Genomic DNA, 24441 nt, shown 5'->3' with positions numbered 1-24441 from the left:
AAAATGATTTGGGAAGTCGGCATGGTTATGTACATGGGAAACCCTGCCTCACAAATCTGACACACGAGATTCTGCAAATGCTAGAAATCTTGATCAGCACACCCACGATGATTCCTCAGAAAGGATTTCACAATATGCTACGCATAAGGCTGCTAAACAAGATAGGTGCCCGTGGTATTCCAGGGAAGATACTAGCATGGATTGAAGATTGGCTGACTGGCAGGAGGCAAAAAGTGGAGAAAAAGGGGACCTTTTCTGGTTGGCTGCCAGTGACTAGTGGTGTTCTGCAGGGTCTGGTGTTGCAACTGCTTCTTTTCACCTTATATTTCAAGTTAAATGACAGAATTGTTGGCTTTTTGGCCAAGATGGCAGACGACACAAAGATAGGTGGAGAGACAGATGGTGTTGAAGAGGCATGGAATCTGTAGAAGGATTTATACAGATTAGCAGAATGGCAGATGAAATACAGTGTAGGGGAGTGTATGATCATGCACTTTGGTAAAAGGAATAAAGATATAGACTAAGTGGGGAGCAATTCAGAAATCAGAGGTACAAAGCAACTTGGGTGTCCTTGTGTAGGAATCCCTAAAGGTTAACTTACAGGTTGAGTCGGTTGTGAGGAAGGCAATTGCAATGTTAGCATTTACTTTGAGAGGACTAGAATATAAAAGCAAGGATGTAATGCTGAGGTTTTATAAGGCATTGGTCAGTCTGCACTTGGAGCACTGTGAAAAGTTTTGGGTCCCTTATCTAAGAAAGGATGTACTGGCTTTAGAGAAGGTCCAGAGGAGGTTTACGAAAATGATCTTGTGAATGAAAGGGATAATGTATGAGGAGTGTTTGATGGCTCTGAGCCTGTACTCACTGGAATTTAGAAGAATGAGGGAGGATCTCATTGACACCTAGCAAATATTGAAAGGCCTAGACAGAGTAGATGTGGAGAAGATGTTTCCTATAGTTGGGGAGTCTAGGACCAGAGGGCATAGCCTCAGAATAGAAGTAAGTCTCTTTAGAACAGATAAGGAATTTCTTTATCCAGAAGATGGTGAATCTCTGTAATTCATAGCCACAGATGTCTTTGAAGGTCAAGTAATTGGGTATATTTAAACCAAAGTTTGATATGTTCTTGATTAATCAGGGTCTAAAAGGTTATGGGGAGAAGGTAGGAAAATGGAGTTGAGGTAGAGATAATATAGAATGGCAGAGTTGACGATCAGCAGAATGGCCTCTAATGCTGCTCCCATATCTCACCAATCTGAGTTCACCAAGAAAATTAATTAAGGCAGAATGGTAGACATGGTATACATGATTTTTTTTCAAGAAAGTTAAGACATGTCGGGTCCTAGGAGTTTTGACAAACTGAATCCAAAATTGTCTTAGTGATGGGAGGCAGAGAGTAGTGGTAGAGGGTTGTTTTTTCTGAGTCGAGGCCTGTAACCAATGGTAGAGCGCTCTGTCCTCAGTAAGGGCCTTACCTTTGTCCCCCTTTGCCCACACCTCAGCGAGTTCTGCATTCACCATGACACTGAACTCTTCTTCTGTCGGCTCCGTCTTCAGCCTACTTCTTCGGCAAGGACTCTCCCACCCCCCCACTGATGACCCCTTTTCCCGTCTTCAACCCTCCTCCTCTTCATGGACACACCGCTCTGGTCTTCTGGATCTCTTTATTGCTAACTGCCGATGGGACATCAACCGTCTCGACTTCACCACATCTTATTCCTATTCCAACCTCACTCCTTCTGAACGCTCTGCTCTCCACCACTCCCTCCGCACTAATCCTAACCTTACTATAAAACCCGCCGATAAGGGGGGTGCTGTTGTAGTCTGGCGTACTGCCCTCTACCTTGCCGAGGCACAGCGACAACTCGCGGATACCTTCTCCTATTTACCCCTCGATCATGACCCCACTAAGGAGCACCAGGCTATTGTCTCCCACACCATCACCGACTTTATCCGCTCAGGGGATCTCCCATCCACTGCTACCAACCTTATAGTTCCCACACCTCGCACTTCCCGTTTCTACCTCCTACCCAAGATCCACAAACCTGTCTGTCCAGGTAGACCCATTGTCTCAGCTTGCTCCTGCGCCACCGAACTCATTTCTGCATACCTCGACACAGTTTTATCCCTCCTTGTTTAATCCCTTCCCACCTATGTTCGTGACACTTCTCACGCTATGAATTTTTTCAATGATTTTAAGTTCCCTGACCCCCACTGCTTTCTTTATTTCTTTATTTATTTATTTATTTATTTATTTCCCTCTCTTTTTTTCTCCCTCTGTCCCTTTCACTATAACTCCTTGCCTATCCTCTGGGTTTCCCCTCCTTTCTTTCTCCCTAGGCCTCCTGTCCCGTGATCTTTTCCCTTCTCCAGCCTCGTATCCCTTTTGCCAATCAATTTTCCAGCTCTTAGCTCCATCCCTCCCCCTCCTGTCTTCTCCTATCATTTCGGATCTCCCCCTCCCCCTCCTACTTTCAAATCTCTTACTATCTCTTCTTTCAGTTAGTCCTAACCAAGGGTCTCGCCCAAAACGTCAACTATACCTCTTCCTATAGATGCTGCCTGGCCTGCTGCGTTCACCAGCCTTTTGTGTGTGTGTTGCTTGAATTTCCAGCATCTGCAGATTTCCTCATGTTTTGCGTATATCATTCAAACCTTTGTTGTTTGTCATGTATATATAAATAACTTGGATGGGAATGTATATAGTCTGATAATTTTGCTGACGTTACATAGATTGGTGGAATTGGTGGAATTGTTGGTAGCCTGTATGGTTGCCTGAAAATTCGGAAGTATATAATTCAGCTAGAAAGCTGGGCAAAGCAGATGGAATTTAATCCAGACAAGTGAGCTACTGCATTTAGACCATAAGATAATACGATACAGGAGCAAAATTAGGCCATTTGGCCTGTCGAGTCTACTCCACCATTTTATCATGACTGATACAATTTTCCTCTCAGCCCCAACCTCCTGCCTTCTTTTGTATACCTTCATGCCCTGACTAATCAAGAATCTATCAACCTCTACTTTAAATGTACATAAAAACTTGGTCTCCACAGTTGCCTGTGGCAAAGAATTCCACAATTCACCACCGCCTGTCTAAAGAAATTCCTCCTCATCTCCATCCCAAAAGGATGCTCCTCTGTGCTGATGCCATGCCGTCAGGTCTTCGACCTTCCCACCATCAGAAATATCCTCTCCAAATCCACTCTATCAAAGCCTTTCAACATTCAACAGGTTTCAATGCGGTCTCCCCCATTCTTCTGATTTCTAGTGAATACAGGCCCAGAGCCAGAAAGCTGTCCTCATATGACAAGCCATTCAATCCTGGAATCATTTTCATGAACCTCCTTTGAACCCTCTTCAGTTTCGTTGCCCCTTTCTAAGATCAGAAACCCAAAATTGCTCATAATACTCCAAGTGAGGCCTCACCAGTGCTTTATAAAGTCTCAACATTGCATCCTTGCTTTTATATTCCAGTTCTTTTGAAATGAATGCTAATGTTGCATTTGTCTTCCTCACCACAGACTCAACCTGTAAATTATCCTTTAGGGAATCCTGCACAAGGACTCCCAAGTCCCTTTGCACCTCAGCTTTTTGTATTTTCTTTCCATTTAGAAAACAGTCAACCCTTTCACTTCTTCTGTCAAAGTGCATGACCATAAACTTCCTGACACTGTATTCCATCTGCCATTTCTTTGCTCATTCTCCTAATCTGTCTAAGTCCTTCTATAGCCTCTCTACTTCCTGAAAACTACTGCCCCTCCACCTATCCATATTGTCTGCAAACTTTGCAATAAAGTCATCAATTCCATCATCCAAATCCTGATACATAACATAAGATGAATTGGTCCCAGAACAGACCTCTGTAGAACACCACTAGTCACCAGCAGCCAGCCAGAAAAGACCTCATTTATTGCCACTCTTTACCTCTTGCCAATCAACCACTGCTTTATCCATGCTAGAATCTTTCCTGTAATACCATGGGGTTGTAGAAGATTTTCCCTTGAGGAAACCATGCTCTATATGGCCTATTTTATAATTTGCCTCCAACTACCCAGAGACCTCATCCTTAATAATCAACTGCAACATTTTCCCAGCTACTGAGGTCAGACTAACTGGCCTATATTTTCCTTTCTTCTGCCTCTCTCCCTTCTTGAAGAGTGGAGTGATATTTACAATTAGGGTCATTTAGATCCTTTGGAACTGGGGAGACAACAGAAGTTTGTTAAACTACAGAGAGGGTGGGAGGAGGGGCATTTTCTGAAAGGATAAAACTATGATATCCATAGGGATAAGCAGTAAACAAAATGAACTGGTTAATAAATGAATGGAAGCAGACAGAGAGTGAGAATATAGACAAAAGTCTGTAGGAGTACAGAGATACAGAGTGGGAAGATGTACTTGAGACTGGACACATCCAGAGAGAAAATAAGACAGAAATGTTGGGTGAAAACAACAAACCCTGCCCTCATCTTTACTTGGTCAGTCTCTGACTCTTCCCCTTATTTTTTGGATCTCTATCTCAGGTGGTAGGCTTGCTAACAACACGCCTATTCCCACAAATACCTTGACTATGCTTCATTCCGCTCTACCTCCCATGAGGCTCTATTCCAGGGCTAGTGAATCCACTACTCACACTAAAGTTTTGTTGGCACGGCTGCCCCTCGATTCTTTAAATCCACCCCCCATAATAAAAACATACAGAATGATTATTTTAACTACCTAATGAATGATTTTTTTTCCAAAACTCAAGAGCAGTGAGATGTTTTCACAGGAGATGTCTCAGGGCTATCTTGATGCCAGCTAGAAAATTGGAAGAACACGTGATGTTGGATGAGGACCTGGTGTACATATCAGTATTTGGATAGTGAACGGTTACAATAATACTATTTAGAAATGTTGTTATTTTTCAATTATCTTTTTAGAAGCCTAATATTAATAATTTTGAACAGGTTTTCTAAAATGCTACTCCTATTTCAATCTATCTGTATTTTACTTTTATTAATACTGCAGCAGATATTCACTTCCCAGCCACTGAAAGGCTTGCTGCTCAGCTCAGCTTTCTACCACAGCTGCATAACCTTTCCATAGTGTCAGAGTTGTTGATGATAAAGTTAATCTTTTAACAAATATTATTTACTCATCTTTTTGTTGTAAATGAGAACCAGTCTCTAGTTCTTAATGTAAATTGCAAGCAACAATCAGTTTGAAGTTGGAAGCACAGCTTTGCAAAAGTTTCACATGCAAATGATCTCATCTTGTAAAAAATAGTATGAATACCAATCACAGTTTGGGGAAGGTTAGTGACAGAAAGATGGGGTGACAGAAAGAAGAACTGAAATTCATTCCTCAACCTTCATTGTCTGCAATGGACGACTTGTTCGTCTGCAACTCGTTGGTATGTTCTTCGAGTTTGTAAGAACGGTACCTGTTTGAAAATTCTTTGTAGTTTGCAGATCTTTTGAAATTCAGAAATATTTTATAAATTAGAAATTCTGAGTGTTAAATGTATGTTATGAATTTGTCTGAATTTCAATAAGTATCATTAAAACTAACATAACTGTGTTTAAACTATTTCAATAGTCTTGGTAGAGAGGAGGGACCCACCACTCAAATAGTGTGTTTTGGCAGTTAAACCTCACTGAAAGTCTAGAGAAGGACGAGAAAGTGGATGCAGTATAACCTCCCTATAGTGAGAGTATCTGTTGATGTTCAAGTAAAGGAGAGGGCATACAACAAAGCAAAAATTAGTGGGAGGACAGAAGATTAGGAAGATTTTAAAAACCTACAGAGATCAACTAAAATCTATTAGGAGGGAAGAGATGAAATATGAAAGCAAGCTAGCAAACAATATCAAAGTGGATAGTAAAAGCTTTTTCAAATTGGTAAAAAAAAAGAGAGATGAGTGTGGATATAGGGAGGGAGCGTCGACTCAGACCATGAGAGGCCTGAGTGGACACGTGGCCAAGTGGTTAAGGTGTTCGTCTTATGATCTGAAGGTCGCTAGTTCGAGCCTCAGCTGTGGCAGCGTGTTTGTGTCCTTAAGCAAGGCACTTAACCACACATTGCTCTAGTGTCTGTGTGAGGAGTGGTGCCCCACACAGACTTCCAATCTGTGCCTTGTAAGGCATGAAAATGCCCATTGCAGGATATAGGACCGCTGGAAAATGAGGCTGGAGCAATAATAATGGGGGACAAAGAGATGGCAGATGAACTAAATGTGTCTTCACTGTGGAAGACACTAGCAGTGTGCCAGATGTTGAAGGGTGTGAGGGAAGAGAAGTGAGTGCAGTCACTATTACAAGGGGGAAGGTGATCAAAAAGCTGAAAGATCTAAGGTTACACAAGTCACCTGGCCCAGATGAACTGCGCCCTAGGGTTCTGAAAGAAGTAGCAGTAAAGATTGTGGAGGCATTGGTAATGATCTTTCAAAAATCATTGGTGCCAGAGGACTGGAAAATTGCAGCTGTCACTCCACTCTTTAAGAAAGGAGGAAGGCAGCAGAAAGGAAATTATAGACCAGTTACCCTGACCTCAGTGGTTGGGAAGATGTTAGAGTCAATTGTTAAGGATGAGGTGATGTAGTACTGGGTGACACAGGACAAGATAGTACAAAGTCTGATGACACAAAGGTTGGAGGTGTTGTGGATAATGTGGAGGGCTGTCAGAGGTTACAGCGGGACATTGATAGGACGCAAAACTGAGCTGAGAAGTAGTAGATGGAGTTCAACCCAGATAAGTGTGAAGTGGTTCATTTTGGTAGGTCAAATCTGATGGCAGAATACAGTATTAATGGTAAGACTCTTGGCAGTGTGGAGGATCAGAGGGTCCTTGGGGTCCGAGTCCATAGGACGCTTAAAGCAACTGCGCAGGTTGACTCTGTGGTTAAGAAGGCATTCAGTGTATTGGCCTTTGTCAATCGTGGGATTGAGTTTAAGAGCCGAGAGGTAATGTTGCAGCTATATAGGACCCTGGTCAGGCCCCACTTGGAGTACTGTGCTCAGTTCTGGTTGCCTCACTACAGGAAGGATGTGGAAACCATAGAAAGGGTGCAGAGGATATTTACAAGGATGTTGCCTAGATTGGGGAGCATGCCTTATGAAAACAGGTTGAGTGAACTGGGCCTTTTCTCCTTGGAGCGACAGAGGATGAGAGGTGACCTGATAGAGGTGTATAAGATGCTGAGAGGCATTGATCATGTGGATAGTCATAGGCTTTTTCCCAGGGCTGAAATGGTTGCCACAAGAGGACGCAGGTTTAAGGTACTGGGGAGTAGGTACAGAGGAGATGTCAGGGGTAAGTTTTTTACGCAGAGAGTGGTGAGTGCATGGAATGAACTGCTGGCAACGGTGGTGGAGGCGGATACGATAGGGTCTTTTAAGAGACTTTTGGATAGGTACATGGAGCTTAGAAAAATAGAGGGCTATGGGTAACCCTAGCAATTTCTAAGGTAGGGACATGTTCAGCACAACTTTGTGGGCTGAAGGGCCTGTATTGTGCTGTAGGTTTTCTATGTTTCTCTGTTTCCTCAAGGGAAAATTTTGCCTGACAAAGCTGTTGGAATTCTTTGAGGAAATTACAAGTAGGATAGATAAAGGGGATGTAGTGAATGTTGCATATTTGGACTTTCAGAAGATCTTTGACAAGGTGCCACACTTGAGGCTGCTTACCAAGTTAAGAGCTCATGATGTTGCAGGAAAGTTACTGGCATGGTTAGAGCATTGGCTGATTGGTAGTAGGAGGCAGCAAGTGGAAATAAAAGGATTCTTTTCTGGTTGGCTGCCAGTGACTAGTGGTGTTCTGCAGGGGTTGGTGTTGGGACCACTTCTTTTTATGCTGTATATAAATGATTTAGATGATGGAATAGGTGGCTTTGTTGCCAAGTTTGCAGATGATATGAAGATTGGTGGAGGGGCAAGTAGTGTTGAGGAAACAGGTAGGCTGCAGAAAGACTTAAACAGATTAGGAGAGTGGGCACCAAAGTGGCAAATGAAATATATTGTTGGAAAATGTGTGCCCACGCACTTTGGTAGAAGTAATAAATGTACGGACTATTTTCTAAATGGGGAGAAAATCCAAAGATGTGAGATTCAGACAGACCTGGAAGACCTTCTGCAGGACACCCTAAAGGTTAACTTGCAGGTAGAATTGGTGAGGAAGGCAAATGCCATGTTAGCATTCATTTCAAGAGGTCTAGAAAACAAGAGCAGCGATGTGATGCTGAGGCTTTGTAAGGCACTGACGAGGCCTCACCTTGAATATTGTGAACAATTTTGGGCTCCTCATCTAAGAAAATTCGTACTGGCATTGGAGAAGGTTCAGAGGAGGTCCACATGGATGATTCCAGGAATGAAAAGGTTATCATATGAGGAACGTTTGATAGCACTAGGTCTGTACTCATTGAAATTTAGAAGGCTGGGGGGGGCACCTCATTGAAACTTTTCAGATGTTGAAAGGCCTGGACAGAGTAGATGTGAAAAGGATGTTTCCCATGGTGGGATAGACCAGGACAAATGCCTGGACAGAGTATATGTGGAAAGGATGTTTCCCATGGTGGGAGAATCTAGAACAAGAGGGCAAAGCCTCAGGATAGAGGAGCACCTATTTAAAACAGAGATGCCGAGAAATTTCTTTAGCCAGAGTAGCCAGAGAGTCGTGAATTTGTGGAATTTATCACCACAGGCGGCTGTGGAGGCCAGGTCATTGGGTGTATTTAAGGCAGAGATGATAGGTTCTTGATTGGTCGCGGTATCAAAGGTTATGGAGAGAAGGCCAAGGAGTGGGGCAGAGGAGGGGGCATAAGGATTCAGCCATGATTGAATGGTGGAGCAGGCTTGATGGGCCAAATGGCCTAATTCTGCTCCTATGTCTTATGGTCTATAGTCTTATGATATCTATACTGCATAGGGCTTAAAATTCTTTTGCGTTCAGGCATTTGCAGACAGTGAACCCAAAACCATTACAGTAATACACATCAAGCAACACACACGAACGCAGCAGGCCAATCTTCATCAATAGATGCTGCCTGGCCTGCTGCATTCCACCAGCATTTTGTGTGTGTCACTTGAATTTCTAGCATCGGCAGATTTTCTCATGTTTGCAACAGTAATACAAATATCCGGGTTTGTCCTAATCCTTGGTCTAAATAAACTACTGACCTCAGACTGTCAGGATGCACAACCGCCCCTCTCTCTGCATCATCCTCAACACGGGTTTCCCCTGCTGGGCTGTGTGCTGAGCCCAAGGCTGGACATTTTGCTGCCAGGCTACTACACAGCCAAACACCCAAGTAATCACATTGTTAAGCTCGCCAATGGCAAGACAGTTGTGGGGCCCATCACTAACAAGGATTAGCCAGCCTACAGACAAGGTCAAGGCCTAGAGTTAGGTAAATAACCAATGTCAACAAGATTAAGGAGATGGTTGTTGACTCAGGAAAACCTGCACCACTCACACCCCTCTTTATATCAGTGACACAGCAGGGGAAATTGTAGGCAGTTTCACATTCCTGAGAGTACTCATCTCACACTAATTGGAGAGAGTCAGTATAGCTTTATGCATGGTAGATCATGTCTCACAAAACTTATAGAGTTTTTCGAGGAAGTTACACGTAACGCAGTGAACATTGTCTACGTGGACTTCAGCAAGGTATTTGACAAGGTCCCGCGTGGGAGGTTGGTCAGGAAGGTTCAGTCACTTGCCATTCAAGATGAGGTAGTAAATTGGATTAGACATTGGCTTTGTGGAAGTAGCCAGAGAGTGGTAGTAGTGGTTGTCTCTCAGATTGGAGTCCTGTGACTAGTGGAGTGCCACAAGGATCAGTGCTGGGTCCTTTGTTGTTTGTCTATATCAATGATCAGGATGAAGATCTGGTTAACTGGATCAGCAAACTTGCGGATGACACCAGGATTGGGGATATAGTGGGTGGCAAAGCAGTCTGTCAGAGCTTGCAGCAGGATCTGGACCTGCTGGAAAAATGGGCTGAAAAATGGCAAATGGAATTTAATGCAGACAAGTGTGAGGTGTCGCACTTTGGTAGGACCAAACAGGGTAGGTCTTACACAGTGAACGGAAAGGCACTGAGGAATATGGTAGAACAAAGGGATCTGGGAATACAGATCCTTAATTTGTTGAAAGTAGTGGTATAAGGGATTCTTCACTCAAGAGGGTCAGGAGAGTGTGGAATGAGTTGCCGGCACAAGTGGTGCATGCAAGCTCGATGATAACATTTTCGAGAAGTTTGGATAGCAAGGTGGATGGTAAGACAATTGAGTGCTATGGTTCCAGTGCAGGTCGATGGGACTAGGCCAATTAAATCGTTTGGGCTGGACTAGATGGGCTGAAGGGCCTGTTTCTATGCTGTACTTTTCTGTGACTCTCTGAAAGTTCATCAATGCCTCTATTTTCTGAGAGAGCTGGGGACTGTGCAGGTCTGCAGTATATTCACATCCTTCTACAGATGTGCAGTCAAGAGCATCCTAACATGCTGCATCACTGTTTGGTATGGAAACTGTACTGCAGCAGACAGAAAAGCTCTACAAAGGGTAGTTAAAACTTCCTAGTGAATCACCAACACCAGCAAGACAAGGACATAAATACCTGAAAGGTGCTGGAAAAAGGCCAGTAACATCATGAAGGATGCCACCCACCGTGTTTAAAGTCTGTTTGTTCCACTCTCATCAGGGAAGAGGTTATGCAACATCCACACCAGGACCACTACTTTCCTCAAGTGGTCAGGCTAATCAACACCTCCACCCATTAACCCACCCCACCACCTCCTTCTATCACTGCATGCACATCAGCCACTCCTCTCCATAGCCTCTGCTCACCCTTCACACTCCCATGTACTACTGCAATCTGCACTCACATCCACTCTTACACAGTCACTGTCATATTGTAGTTTTATATGTACTGCTGCTACCTGGACGAGTTGCCATTGCCAAGATCCACTCTGTCACTTTATCATTTCCTCTCAGTCATCTTATGTACAGTTACTGCTGCACCTAACATTTCCAACCAGTCTATGTTTATAAGCTAATCTTATATTTATACAGCCACACTCTGTTTCGTAGGACTGCTTTTATATTTACATTTACTTTTATTGTGTTCTTTATTCTTATTGTGTTGTTTTATGTTGCATCAGATCTGGAGTAACAATCATTTTGTTCTCCTTTACACATTCCATAATCAAACATATCTTTGCTTCTCCTCACCTTTAAGTAAATGCAGAGGCTTTTCCATCTGTGACACCCTGGTCCACCCTTCCATTAATGGAAGAACAGCATTCCTATTCTGCCTTGGTGGTCTACAACCCAATGGTATAAACATTGAACATAGAATATAGAACAGGACAGCACAGTGCAGACACTTCAGCTAGTGGTTGGAAGTGAACTGGATGATGGTCATTGCTGGTCTTTGAGGGGTCGAGCAATAGAATGGTGGTGGAAGGGGGAAAAGTTAAATTTCAGTCAGAAGGTTCAATGGTGATTGAGGGATCAGATGATGGATAAGAGACTCTAATTTCAACAAGAAATTATGTGGTCCTGTTGGAGGGCTGAATGCAACAGGAGATTGAAGTACAATATGCATTGTTAGTTATAGTGCAAGTGTTGCAGAAGTCCAAAAATGGTCTGGAAGATATACTTAGATGTCAGCTAACAATCATTTGGGGTTGAGGTGGTAATGTTAGTTGTTCGGTACAGGGTGTGGTAGGTATTCTATATGTAATCAGAGAAAGGGTGTATGATTGAATTGAATAGATGTGGTCGGACGTTTATTGACAAGTTGGAGGAGACAGATTGTAGAAGGTAGGAGTAGACAGCAGGACGAGATAGATTCTGCCCTTCATCAACTTTCTACTGCTACTTACTTAGGTCTGTGAAATTCAGTTACCAATTAAAATTAATCCTGTCAGAAATCTTATTATAGTATTTAATTACAGGAGTTGGTAATCTGTTTCAAGTTCTGCTTACATTTCTGAGGATGTTTCAACCCATCCAATTTTGGTATCAAGCTTCAGCCATTATGTTGGACATAATGATAACTTATTAAGCCAAAGAACACATCAATAGCAAAAAGTTTCGATGTTCAATCAAAGCTTCCTAAATGGATAAACTCCACATGAGCAAAAATGATTGAAATCAGAAACTAAAAGAAGGAATTACATTTTCAGGTACCTCAGTTTGAATAATGTAATGCATATCTATTAATTCTAAAGCTAGGCGGATGTTTCCTGGCCCTGGCAATTCCTCTGATTGTTCTCATTAGTTTCTGTCTGCTTATCTGTATCCATGTTGGAAAATGAATGATAACTCACTTTGTTACAGACTATATTAAACTGTGGTGTGGCATGAGACATATTAGTATTGGGTCTGTCTCCCTCTTTAACTCACTTCTAACACTAATATTTCAGGCCAGTGATTGTGGAGATTCCACACTTTGCAGCCGTACGTGGGAAGGAACGAGAGTTGGTAGTACTGCGGAGTGAAACTGGAGAGATATGGAAGGAGCATCAGTGTGAATATACTGAGGAAGAACTGAATGAAATATTGAATGGGATGGATGAAGGTAACAAACCTGTTGGTTGACAGGGAGTGGTTGAGGGTAAGACATGCGTAAAACAGAAGAAAGGGGCTAAATGGAGCTTTTTCATCAGGTTCTCATGTAATCGTGCAGCATGCCTTGAAGATACATTCAGTTAGCTGGAAGTTGGTCCTCACATTTGCAGTCTTATGTGAATCTGCTTTTGACTTTTATTGTTAATAGATTAAAATAATTTCTAAATTATTAAGCAAGACTAGGCATTGAAACGTTGGGTCATAATGAAGCCAGTATCACTGCTTTGTTTAGTAGAAGATATATTTTGTATCCTTTTGAAAAGCATCAGCACAGATGCTGTGTGAAATGTTGATTAATAACAGAATCCAGTTTTTATTCCCGGTGCCTACAATGTTTTGTATCTTACTGTACTGAGATTTTTGTTGCTTATCTTTCCTTTTTTCCTTTGTTTCATTCTCATGCATCTCCTATTTAGAGACAGATAATCTGTTGTTAACAATTCCTCAGCAGCTTGTCACAGGTCTCCCCACTTTCCATTCTCCATCCTAGTAGAGATAATCCCCTTCTCTCCAACTCTCTTCTATCCGTGCAGTTTAACACTGTTTTAATTTCTAACTTTTTATATTTGTGATTAAAGGTCATCAACCTGAAATTGTAACTTTTTCTCTTCTCACAGATATTGTCTGTGACAATACACCACAGGAAAAGGCCCCTTTGGTCCACAATGTGATGCCAAACTACTTAAGTTATGACACCAAAACCCTTCTGCATCACGTGTTCCATCTGCCATTTTTCCTGCATGTTCATGAGCCTGACTTAATAACCTTAACATTTATATTGTCTCTGCATCCACCACCACCCCTAGCAGTGCATTTCAGGAACCCCCACTCTCTGTGTGAAAGAACTTGCCCCATACATATCACTACAATAGTTCTACAGCAGATACAATCTCACTGGCTCTCCATTCAGTTTTGGATCATATGGACAATAGTAATACTTATTGCTGTTTATTGACTTCAGCACAGTGCTCAGCACTATCATACCCTAATTTCTAATCAAAAATCTCCAAAACCTGGACCTCCCTCTATAACTGGATCCTTGACTTCCTCACTGGGGGATCATAGTCTGTGCCCATTGGAAATAACATCTCCTCCTTACTGACAGTCAACACTGGCACAGCTAAAGGATGCGAGCTTAGCCCACTGCTCTACTCTGTGTGGCTAGGCACAGCTCAACGAGCATCAATGAATTTGCCAACGACACAATTATTGGTAGCATGATTTTAGATGGTGATGAGGAGGTGTACAGGAGGGGCGAGATACATCAGCTGGTTGAGTGGTGTCACAGCAACAACCTTGTACTCAACATCAACAAGATCAAAGAATTGATTGTGGGCTTTAGGAAGGGGAAGTCAAGGGGACACACACTAGTTCTCATTGAGGGATTGGCAGTGGAAAGAGTGATCAGTTTCAAGTTCCTGGGTGTCAACATCTCTGAAGATCTATCCTGGGCTCAACATATTGATGCAATTACAAAGAAACACGGCAGTGGCTATATTTCATTTGGAGAATTGCTATGTCACCAAAGACACTCGTAAATTTCTACAGGTGAACTGTGGAGAAACTGGTTGCATCACTGTTTTTTATGGAGGGACCACTGCATAGGATCGGAAAAAGCTGCAAAAAGTTGTTATCAGCCAGTTCCATCATGGGCACTAGCCTCCCCAGCATCCAGAACACTTCCAAAAGCCTCAAAAATTCAGCATCCATCATTAAGGACCCCCATCTCTCAGGACATTGTCCTCTTCTCGTTGTTTCAGGAACAGATTCTTCCCCTCTATCATCAGGTTTCTGAATGGACATGAACACTACCTCACAATTTCTCTTCCCTCTCCTTTTATTTGTTTAATTTATTTTGATATACATATACCTCTTATGTAATTTATAGTTTTTATTATTATGTATTGCAATAGATTGCTGCCACAAAACAATGAACTTCATGATATATGCCGGTGATATTAACCCTAATTCTGGTTCAAATCTCCTTTGAATATTCCGCCTCTCAACTAAAATGTCCTCTAGTATTAGGTATTTCAATCCTGGGAAAAAGATGCTGGTTGTCTATCGATCTATAATTTTATGAACTTCTCAGGTCTCCTCTCAGCCCGCATTGATCCAGAGTAAACAACCCTCGACTGGGCAATCTCTTCTTGTAGCATGTGCCCTCTAATTTGTGAAAGGAAAATCATGTCTAACGAATCTCATAGAATTTTTTGAGGATGTAATTAGTAGAGTGGATAGGGGAGAACCAGTGGATGTGGTATATTTGGATTTTCAAAAGGCTTTTGACAAGGTCCTACACAGGAGATTAGTGTGCAAACTTAAAGCACACGGTATTGGGGGTAAGGTATTGGTGTGGGTGGAGAATTGGTTAGCAGACAGGAAGCAAAGAGTGGGAATAAACGGGACCTTTTCAGAATGGCAGGCGGTGACTAGTGGGGTACCGCAAGGCTCAGTGCTGGGACCCCAGTTGTTTACAATATATATTAATGACTTGGATGAGGGAATTAAATGCAGCATCTCCAAGTTTGCGGATGACACGAAGCTGGGTGGCAGTGTTAGCAGTGAGGAGGATGCTAAGAGGATGCAGGGTGACTTGGATAGGTTGGGTGAGTGGGCAAACTCATGGCAGATGCAATTTAATGTGGATAAATGTGAAGTTATCCACTTTGGTGGCAAAAATAGGAAAACAGATTATTATCTGAATGGTGGCCGATTAGGAAAAGGGGAGGTGCAACGAGACCTGGGTGTCATTATACACCAGTCATTGAAAGTGGGCATGCAGGTACAGCAGGCGGTGAAAAAGGCGAACGGTATGCTGGCATTTATAGCGAGAGGATTCGAGTACAGGAGCAGGGAGATACTACTGCAGTTGTACAAGGCCTTGGTGAGACCACACCTGGAGTATTGTGTGCAGTTTTGGTCCCCTAATCTGAGGAAAGACATCTTTGCCATAGAGGGAGTACAAAGAAGGTTCACCAGATTGATTCCTGGGATGGCAGGTCTTTCATATGAAGAAAGACTGGATGAACTGGGCTTGTACTCGTTGGAATTTAGAAGATTGAGGGGGGATCTGATAGAAACGTATAAGATCCTAAAGGGATTGGACAGGCTAGATGCGGGAAGATTGTTCCCGATGTTGGGGAGGTCCAGAACGAGGGGTCACAGTTTGAGGATAGAGGGGAAGCCTTTTAGGACCGAGATTAGGAAAAACTTCTTCACACAGAGAGTGGTGAATCTGTGGAATTCTCTGCCACAGCAAACTGTTGAGGCCAGTTCATTGGCTATGTTTAAGAGGGAGTTAGATATGGCCCTTGTGGCTACAGGGGTCAGGGGGTATGGAGGGAAGGCTGGGTTCTGAGTTGGATGATCAGCCATGATCATAATAAATGGCGGTGCAGGCTCGAAGGGCCGAATGGCCTACTCCTGCACCTATTTTCTAAGTTTCTAAGTTTCTAATCCATGCAACACCCCAGTAAGCCTTGAATGCATGGCCTCCACATCCTGTCTATATTGAGGTGACAAGAATTGAATGCAGTACTCAAACACAGCCTAACCAGAGTCTTATAAAGCTGCAACATAAAATTCTGATTCTTGATCTCAATGGTAACTCAACTAATAATGGCAAGTGTGTGTGTATATATATATTAGAATCAAAAACGCTAAAAGTCCCAGAGTATGGCTTACAGAGTACAGAGCAAAGCACCACTAGTCATGGACCTTCAGCAAGAACAAGAATAGGTTCCATTGATCACTATCTTCTGTCTTCTATCGCAAGACAATTCTGAATTCAAATGGTCAACATGCACCTTTTCATTATCATGGGAGGAACTTAAAAAGTACTTTGAAGATGAGGTGCAGACTATTAAAGCAAAATATTTTTGATTTAATGGACTCTACAGAACATTTTGGAATATATTCTGAAAGTATATTTTTGAGTTGGATAGTTGCATATGGCAGACTTCCATAGTTTTTTGGTCATTTTTTTGTTTAAAGAAATCTCAAATCAGTGAAATGCACATTTATGATGAGAATAAATAATTTAAATAGAAAATCACCGATAGCTGTGTTTTTTTACTATTACAGTGCTTGATAGTCCAGAGGAACTTGACAAAAAACGAATTTGCCGTATCATCACCAGGGACTTCCCACAATACTTTGCAGTAGTATCCAGAGTCAGACAGGACAGTAACTTGATTGGGCCAGAAGGAGGTGTGCTGAGCAGCACTGTGGTACCACAGGTTCAAGCTGTCTTCCCTGAAGGAGCTCTAACCAAGAGAATTCGAGTTGGACTCCAGGTGACTGATTTTCAGTGTTTCAACTGATATACTGTACCGAGTAAAATACCCTGCTGGGCATTGTTAATGTGGGATGCTGCAAATCATAATCACTGGTTTATTGGTGAACGACGGTGGGAACTGCATGGCCTCAGTCATAGCAAGTTCTGGGTCTAAAGCCAGGCGTCACCTATTTGCAGCCACCCAGGAGAAAGGCATCGGAGTCGATGCACTCAAGCAGAGTGCTGGATGTGGTATGGCATGGCATCCACGCTGGAGTCAGCGCTGCCTGTCAGTGTTTGCTCCTCAGAAGACAAGTTGTACTGTGTTCAATGGCAGACTGCTGCAACATTCATGGAGTCAGAAACTTGGACTTTTTTTTATTGCGTGTGGCTGTATTTTACTCTGTGTGCTATATGTGATTTGTGCTGTGTATGATGGTTGGTACTGTGTTTTGCATCTTAGTCCTGGAGTAGCACTATTTTGCTTGGCTGTATTGGTGGGTATTCACGTATGGTTGAATGACTATTAAACTGGAAATTGAACTTGATATTTAATAGAATTCATCTATTCAAAGCTATTCCATTTTTTTCTTATTAATATCCAGGCCCAACCCATGCATGTTGAATTAGTTAAGAAAATCCTGGGCAATAAGGCAACCTTTAGCCCAATAGTCACCCTGGAACCAAGAAGAAGAAAATTCCATAAACCCATTACGATGACAATTCCAATTCCAAAATCCTCAACAGAAGGGCTAATGAATGGATATGGTGGAGACACTCCAACTCTTAGGTTACTTTGCAGCATTACAGGTAAGAAATCTGTATTTGATTTTAAATGGTGGCCCAAAATCATTGACTTCTGCTTTGCTTCATGGATGGCAATCTGATTGAATGAGCTATGGGGCCCATTTGAGAACTCGTCTGTTTCAGGTAGCTGGTCAGAACAAGTATAAATCCATCAGTTGAAGTAAATATTTTTTTCTGCATATTGGGTGACAGAGTGGAACGGCTAGTAGAATTGCTATCTCACGTTTCCAGAGACGAGGTTTATCACTAACTTCTGTTGCTGAAATTTACTCATTGTCTTATGGTTGCATGGGTTTCTTCCGGGCTCTCCACTTTCCTCAAGCATGTTAAAGTGTGTGGGTTGGTGGGTTAATGCAGCGGTCTCCAACCACCGGGCCGCGGACCGGTACCGGGCCACGAGGAAGCGATATGATTTGGTCAGCTGCACCTTTCCTCATTCCCTGTCACGGCCACTGATCAGCCATTACGCATGCGAGGTCATGACCTGTGCGTCATCTGTGTCAAGGCGGGAAGGCAATCAACTCCTCGAGCTTGCAAATGACGACGGGCTGAAAAGTATGTTTGACATAACATCTCTGTCGGCATTTTGGATCAAAGTCAAGGCTAAATATCCTGAGATAGCCACGAAAACACTGAAAACGTTGCTTTCATTTCCAACATTTTTCTGCTAAGCGGAGTTTTCTGCAATGAATGCAACGAAAACTAAATTGCGGAATAGACTGGACACAAGGAACCCCCTTCGAGTATCGATGTCTCCCATCACCCCTCGATAGGATGGTGTTGTTGCAGGGAAACAAGCCCAGGGATATTCAGCGATATTGGTGTGTTGCAATGATTTTATATATTCATACGGGGAAACTATGTGCTGTGTGTTTAATATCCAAATATTACTTAAATTGTGATGATGCTATTGACTTACAAGTGACCTATATAACCATATAACAATTACAGCACGGAAACAGGCCACTCGCCCCTTCTAGTCCGTGCCGAACGCTACTTCCACCTCATCCCACCAACCTGCACTCAGCTCATAACCCTCCATTCCTTTCCTGTCCATATACCTATCCAATTTTTCTTTAAACGATCATATCGAACCTGCTTCTGCCACTTCTGCTGGAAGTTCGTTCAACACTTCAAGCTCCCCTGATAATTGACTTATCATTATATCCATGCGAGGAAAATATGCGCTGTGTGTTTAATATTAAATTCGTTAGATAAACCCTTTTAGAAACAAAATTGAGTGTATTACCCACTTATCACCTATATTCCGGTAGTGATTAACACCCACCCTCACGAACAGAATCGCCAAAGCCGATTTGCTTGGGGGGGGGGCAGGGAGGAGGAATCGGCAGGTGACAACGCGCGTGCGCATTGGTGCCCGCGCAAGGCTTCATGGTCATTGTAGTCTTTTGGGTAAACAATGCATTTGACTGCTACTCTTTTTCGTTGGCAACCCTACCCCACCCCCGGTCGGCCAGTCCGCAAGAATATTGTCAATATTAAACCGGTCCGCAGTGCAAAAAAGGTTGGGGACCCCTGGGTTAATGGCCACTGCAAATTGCCCCTTCTGTGTCACATGATGTGCTGGCATTGGGCAGGGTCCAGAGGAGGTTTACAAGGATAATTCCAGGAATGAAGTGGTTATCATATGAGGAACGTTTGATGGCTCTGAGTCTGTACTCGCTGGAATTTGGAAGGATGGGAAGGGGGATCTCATTGAAATCTTTTGAATGTTAAAGGGCCTATTCAGAGTAGATGTGGTAAAGATGTTTTCCATGGTGGGGGAGTTTTGGACAAGAGAGCACAGCCTCAGGATAGAGGGGCGTCCATTTAAAACAAAAACGTAGAGAAATTTCTTTAGCCAAGGGGTGGTGAATTTGTGGAATTTATTGTCACAGGCATCTGTGGAGCTTTTGGATGTATTTAAGGCAGAGATTGATAGCTGCTTGACTGAACATGGCATCGAAGGTTACAGAGAGAAGGCTGGGGAATGGGGCTGAAGAGAGGGTAAAACGATTCATCTATGATTGAATGGCCTAATGGAGCAGACTTGATGAGCCAAATAGAGCAGACTCGATGGGCCAAATGGCCTAATTCTGCTTCTATAAATGATAAAAAAATAAATGGTTGGGGTAGGATTAGTATAAAAATGTATTCTTGATGGTCAGCAAGCAGAGGAGTGTTAGAGAAGGAAACCAGAGTGATTTAGCGTCAAATGAAATGTAGAAATGGAATTGCAAACAAGAGAAAATCTGCAGATGCTGGAAATCTGAGCAACACACACGGGATGCTGGAGGAACTCAGCAGGCTAGGCAGAATCTATGGAAAAAAAGGGTTTCGAGTCAAAACCCTTCGGCAGGACTGGAGAAAAAAAAGCTGAGGAGCAGATTTAAAAGGTGAGGGAGGGGAGAGAGAAACGACAGGTGATAGGTGAAACTTGGAAGGGGAGGGATGAAGCAAAAAGCTAGGAAGTTGATTGGTGAAAGACAGAAGGCCATGGAAGAAAGAAGAAAGGGGGAGGAGCACCAGAGGGAGGCGATGGGCGGGCAATGAGATGACATGAGAGAAGGACTGAAAATCAATTTCTCAGACTTCCAGTAATGCCTAACCGCACCCCCTTCACCATTTCCCATCCCCTTTTCTCTCTCTCTCATGTTATTTCCCCTCACTCCACCTTTAAAATCTACTCCTCAGCTTTTTTTCTCCATTCCTGCCAAAGGATCTCGGCCTGAAATGTCGACTTTATTTTCTTCCATACATGCTGGGAAAATGCTGTGTTCCTCCAGCATTTTGTGTGTGTTGTTAGAAATAGAATAACAGTAAAGAAAGGAGAGATGGAATTTTTTTTAAAAATGAATAAATATTCTTTTTCCTTTTAAAGAGGTTTCCTACCTTCAGCTTAATTTTTACTTTTAACTTCAGCAGCCAGTTTACCTGGTAGTGTTTAGGGTGCTTGTACAGTGCCATTTCTCTTTGGCGAGGGATAATATTGCTTCATCCAGCTCATCAAACTTGTTTTGTTTGATTGTATCCCTGCAATTTCGAGAAGGGCCTAGGTAGTTTAAATGGTTCAGCATGGACTAACTAGGCCAAAGGACCTGTTTCTGTACAGTACTTTTCTAAGACTCTGACTCCAATTTGACTGACAATCCTAATTTCCTCCATAGCATACTCAAAGCAAAAATCAAATCAAATCAAGTGCATGGATGTGTAGGTGGAGCTTAGAAGATAATGGCGCCTAACGGCTACTCCTTTGCTGGCATCTTCTGAACTAGTTCTATTTCTATCTTTAATATTAATTTCTCTATTTTACTGTTTCAGGGTTCTTTTGAAAACCCTGACCTGGAGTTACACGCTGACTTCCGTTCTTTGCAGGAATGGGACCTGCTCTCGGGGTCTCACGATGGCCATTATTCGATATACCAAGGACGCGGTCTAGAAGATTAGCTCGCCTTTGAAGTTTCGAGATTTTGTGGATCTGGAGGCGGGCGGACTCGAGGTCGGTGTCTCTACAAGAAATCGGTGTGTCGTGGGAGACGAAAGATTGAAAGCAGCAAGCTGGCTGCTGGCTGTGCGCCCAGAGACCTGAGTTCTTTGGGCACAGAGCTCGGAAAAAGTGACACAACAGACTTTTAACATTGTAAATCAGCGAGTCGTTTGTTATGCATTCCCTCTCGCTATGAAATAGGGACATATCAGTTTCCCTTATTAGGGGGAGAGAGAGCCTGTGGTATGTCGAATTACCAGGTGAACGAGTAGTCTTTAAGGTACTGCAAGTCTGTGTCTTTATTGATGCTTTGCTGCACGTTTGAGTGCTCGGTGGGGGGCACTGATGCTTTTTTGCTGGTGGGGGAGGGGGTATTGTTGCTTTGCTGCTGCTTATGCATGGTGGGGGGAGCTGGGGGGACTTTGGAGTTCAAATATTTAACTGTCATTCATTCTTTGGGACAATCCTCTGTTTTCATGGATGCTTGCAAAGAAAAAGACTTTCATGATGTATATTGTATACATTTCTCTGACATTAAGTATACTTTGAACCTTTGAAATGAAACGTCATTCCTCTGGGAGTAAGGTACAACACGTTCAAATTAGTGAGGGGGAGAAAAGGACATAGTCATGCAAAAAAAGCACATGAAGTCCAAGACCCTGAGCATCATGTCCCCCACACCCACACCTGCCCAACCTATCAGTAGGTTTCAATAGGTATATTTAATGTCAGAGAAATGTATAGAATGTACATCCTGAAATTCATTTTCTTTGCAGACATCCACGAAAACAGTGGAGTGCCCTAAAGAATGAATGACAGTTAAAATGTTAAAACCTCAAAGCTCCCCCACAACTCCCCTCCCACAAGCAGCAACAAAGCAATGATTTCCCCCACCCCCAGCAGCAAAAAAGCATCGGCGCCCTCCACTGAGCACTCAAGCCTACAGCAAAGCATCAATAAAACAATGACTTGCAGTACCCCAAAGGCTACTCATTCACCTGGTAATTCAACATACCACAGGCTCTCTCTCTCCCTAATAAGGGAAAAAGAGCTGACACTGTTTCACAGTGAGAGGGGAGACATGACAAACAACTCGCTGATTTACGTTATTACAAGTCTGTTGCATTGCTTTTTCAGAGCTCTGCGCTCGGAGACTCGACCCCAGGAAGGTGCAGCTCTCCAGACACACAACCCCACGATACTTCAGTCTGGGGCCCCGCCCATGAATCCACCTGCCTCCAGAGCCACGGAAAACCAGCACCCTGAAGGCACGCTGGTCTTCCAGGCCACGACCTTGGGATAACAAAAAGCGGTTGGTCATGAGGCCCTGAGAGTGGGTCCCATTCCCACAAAGAACCAAAGTCAGAGTTTATCTCCAGGTCAAGGTCTTCAAAAGAACCCCCCACACCCTGAAAAAGGAAAAAAAGAGATATCAAAGATGTTTCCGAAGATGCCAGCAAAGGAGTCACTGTTTTGCGCCATCTTAACTTCGCCCTGCCTTTCTTTTAATAAAACTTGCAAAACATCATACATCTACACTCATTAGAATCTTAGCTTTAGTTTTAGCTTAATAAATATGTGGAGTGTTTAATTCCACTTCTTAATTTACAGAAATAGTACTAAATTAAGAATGGTTTTAGTTATATCATGGCCAAGTTTGCTGACAATACAAAGATAGGTGGAGGGACAGGTAGTTTTGAGGAAGCAGGGAGGCTGCAGAAGGACTTACAGTAGGAGAATGGGCAAAAATAGTGGTAGATGGAATACATTGTAGGGAAGTGTATGGTTGCAATTTCCGTCAAAGGGATCCTGCCACTAAACATACCTTTACCTCCACCCCACTCCACTCCACTCCACTTTCCGCAGGCATCTCTCCCTCCGGCGATTCTCTTGTCCATTTATCCCTCCCCTCTAATCTCCCTCCAGACACATCCCTGCAAGTGGCCTCAGTGCTACACCTGTCCATTCATCTCCACTCAGGGCCCCAAACAGTCCTTCCAGGTGAGGCAACACTTCATCTGCATATCTGCTGGGGTTGTCTGTTGTGTCCGCTGCTCCCAATGCTGCCTGCTCTACATTGGTGAGAACTGTTGGAAAATTGGGGACAGCTTCATCGCACACCTCTGCACCATCCGCCTTAAGTGGAAGTTCCCAGTGGCCAAGCATTTTAAATCCAATTGCCTTTCTTGTTCTGACATGTTGATCCACTGTCTACATTTGTACCAAAATGAGAAACACCTTATCTGGGTACCCTCCAACCTGATGGCATAAACATTGACTTCTTCCTCCTCTGGTGAACAAATTTTTCCGTCTTCCCCACCTCTATTCCCCACTCTGACCTTTCGTTTCTTCTCACCTGCCTGTTAGTTCCCCCTAGGTCCCCTCCTTCCCTTTCTTCTACTTACCACTCTCCTCTCCAGACAGATTCTTTTTTCTCCAGCCCTTGACCTTTCCCACCCACCTGGCTTCACCCATCACCTCTCAGCTAGCCTTTTTCCCCTCTCCCTACCTTTTTATTATGGCGTCTTCCCCCTTCCTTCTCAATCCTCAAGAAAGCTCCTGGTTGGAAACGTTGACTGTTTCCTCTTTTCCATAGATGTTGCCTGACCATAAGACAAAGGAGCAGAATTAGGCCATTCAGCCCATCGAGTCTGCTCTACCATTCTATCATGGCTGACCCCAGATCCCACTCAACCCCATATACCTTCCTTCTCGCCATATCCTTTGATGCCCTGACCGATCAGGAAACAATCAACTTCTTCCTTAAATATACCTACGGACTTGGCCTCCACCACAGTCTGTGGCAGAGCATTTCAAACATTTACCACTTTTTGGCTAAAAAAGTTCCTCCCTACTTCTGTTCTAAAGGTCATCCCTTGATTTTGAGGTGGTGCGCTCTAGTTCTGGATAGCTCCACCAGAGGACACGTCCTTTCCACATCCACCCTATCTAGTTCTTTCAACATCCAGTAGGTTTCAATGAGATTCCCCCCACATTCTTTTAAATTCCAGTGAGTACAGGCCCAAAGCTGCCAAACGCTTCTCATATGTTAACCCCTTCATTCACCTCCTCTGGACTCTCTCCAATGAAAACATATCCTTTCTGAGATATGGGGCACAAAACTGTTGACAATACTCCAAGTGTGGCCTGACCAGTGTCTTATAAAAGCTCAGTATTATTTCCTTGCTTTTATATTCTATTCCCCTTGAAATAAATGCCAGCATTGCATTTGCCTTCTTTACCATAGACTC

The 24441-nt window shown here is 43.2% G+C and overlaps 1 protein-coding gene across 5 annotated transcripts in view; it reads left to right on the top strand.

Annotated features, from left to right (window-relative positions):
- LOC134344194 (ankyrin-2-like) overlaps positions 1–24441 on the top strand; it is a 978678-nt gene that overhangs the window by 809888 nt on the left and 144349 nt on the right. For all 5 annotated transcript variants that reach the window (XM_063043600.1, XM_063043603.1, XM_063043602.1 and 2 more), the window contains 3 exons: positions 12413–12567; positions 16704–16915; positions 17502–17706. In XM_063043600.1, coding sequence (XP_062899670.1) covers positions 12413–12567; positions 16704–16915; positions 17502–17706 — 572 coding nt within the window. The remainder of the gene's footprint in view (positions 1–12412; positions 12568–16703; positions 16916–17501; positions 17707–24441) is intronic.

This window comes from Mobula hypostoma, chromosome 3 (genome assembly GCF_963921235.1).
Source record: "Mobula hypostoma chromosome 3, sMobHyp1.1, whole genome shotgun sequence".
NCBI classification, from domain to species: domain Eukaryota; kingdom Metazoa; phylum Chordata; class Chondrichthyes; order Myliobatiformes; family Myliobatidae; genus Mobula; species Mobula hypostoma.
Note: the sequence above shows the minus strand (reverse complement) of the source record. Positions and strands in the feature narration are given on the sequence as shown.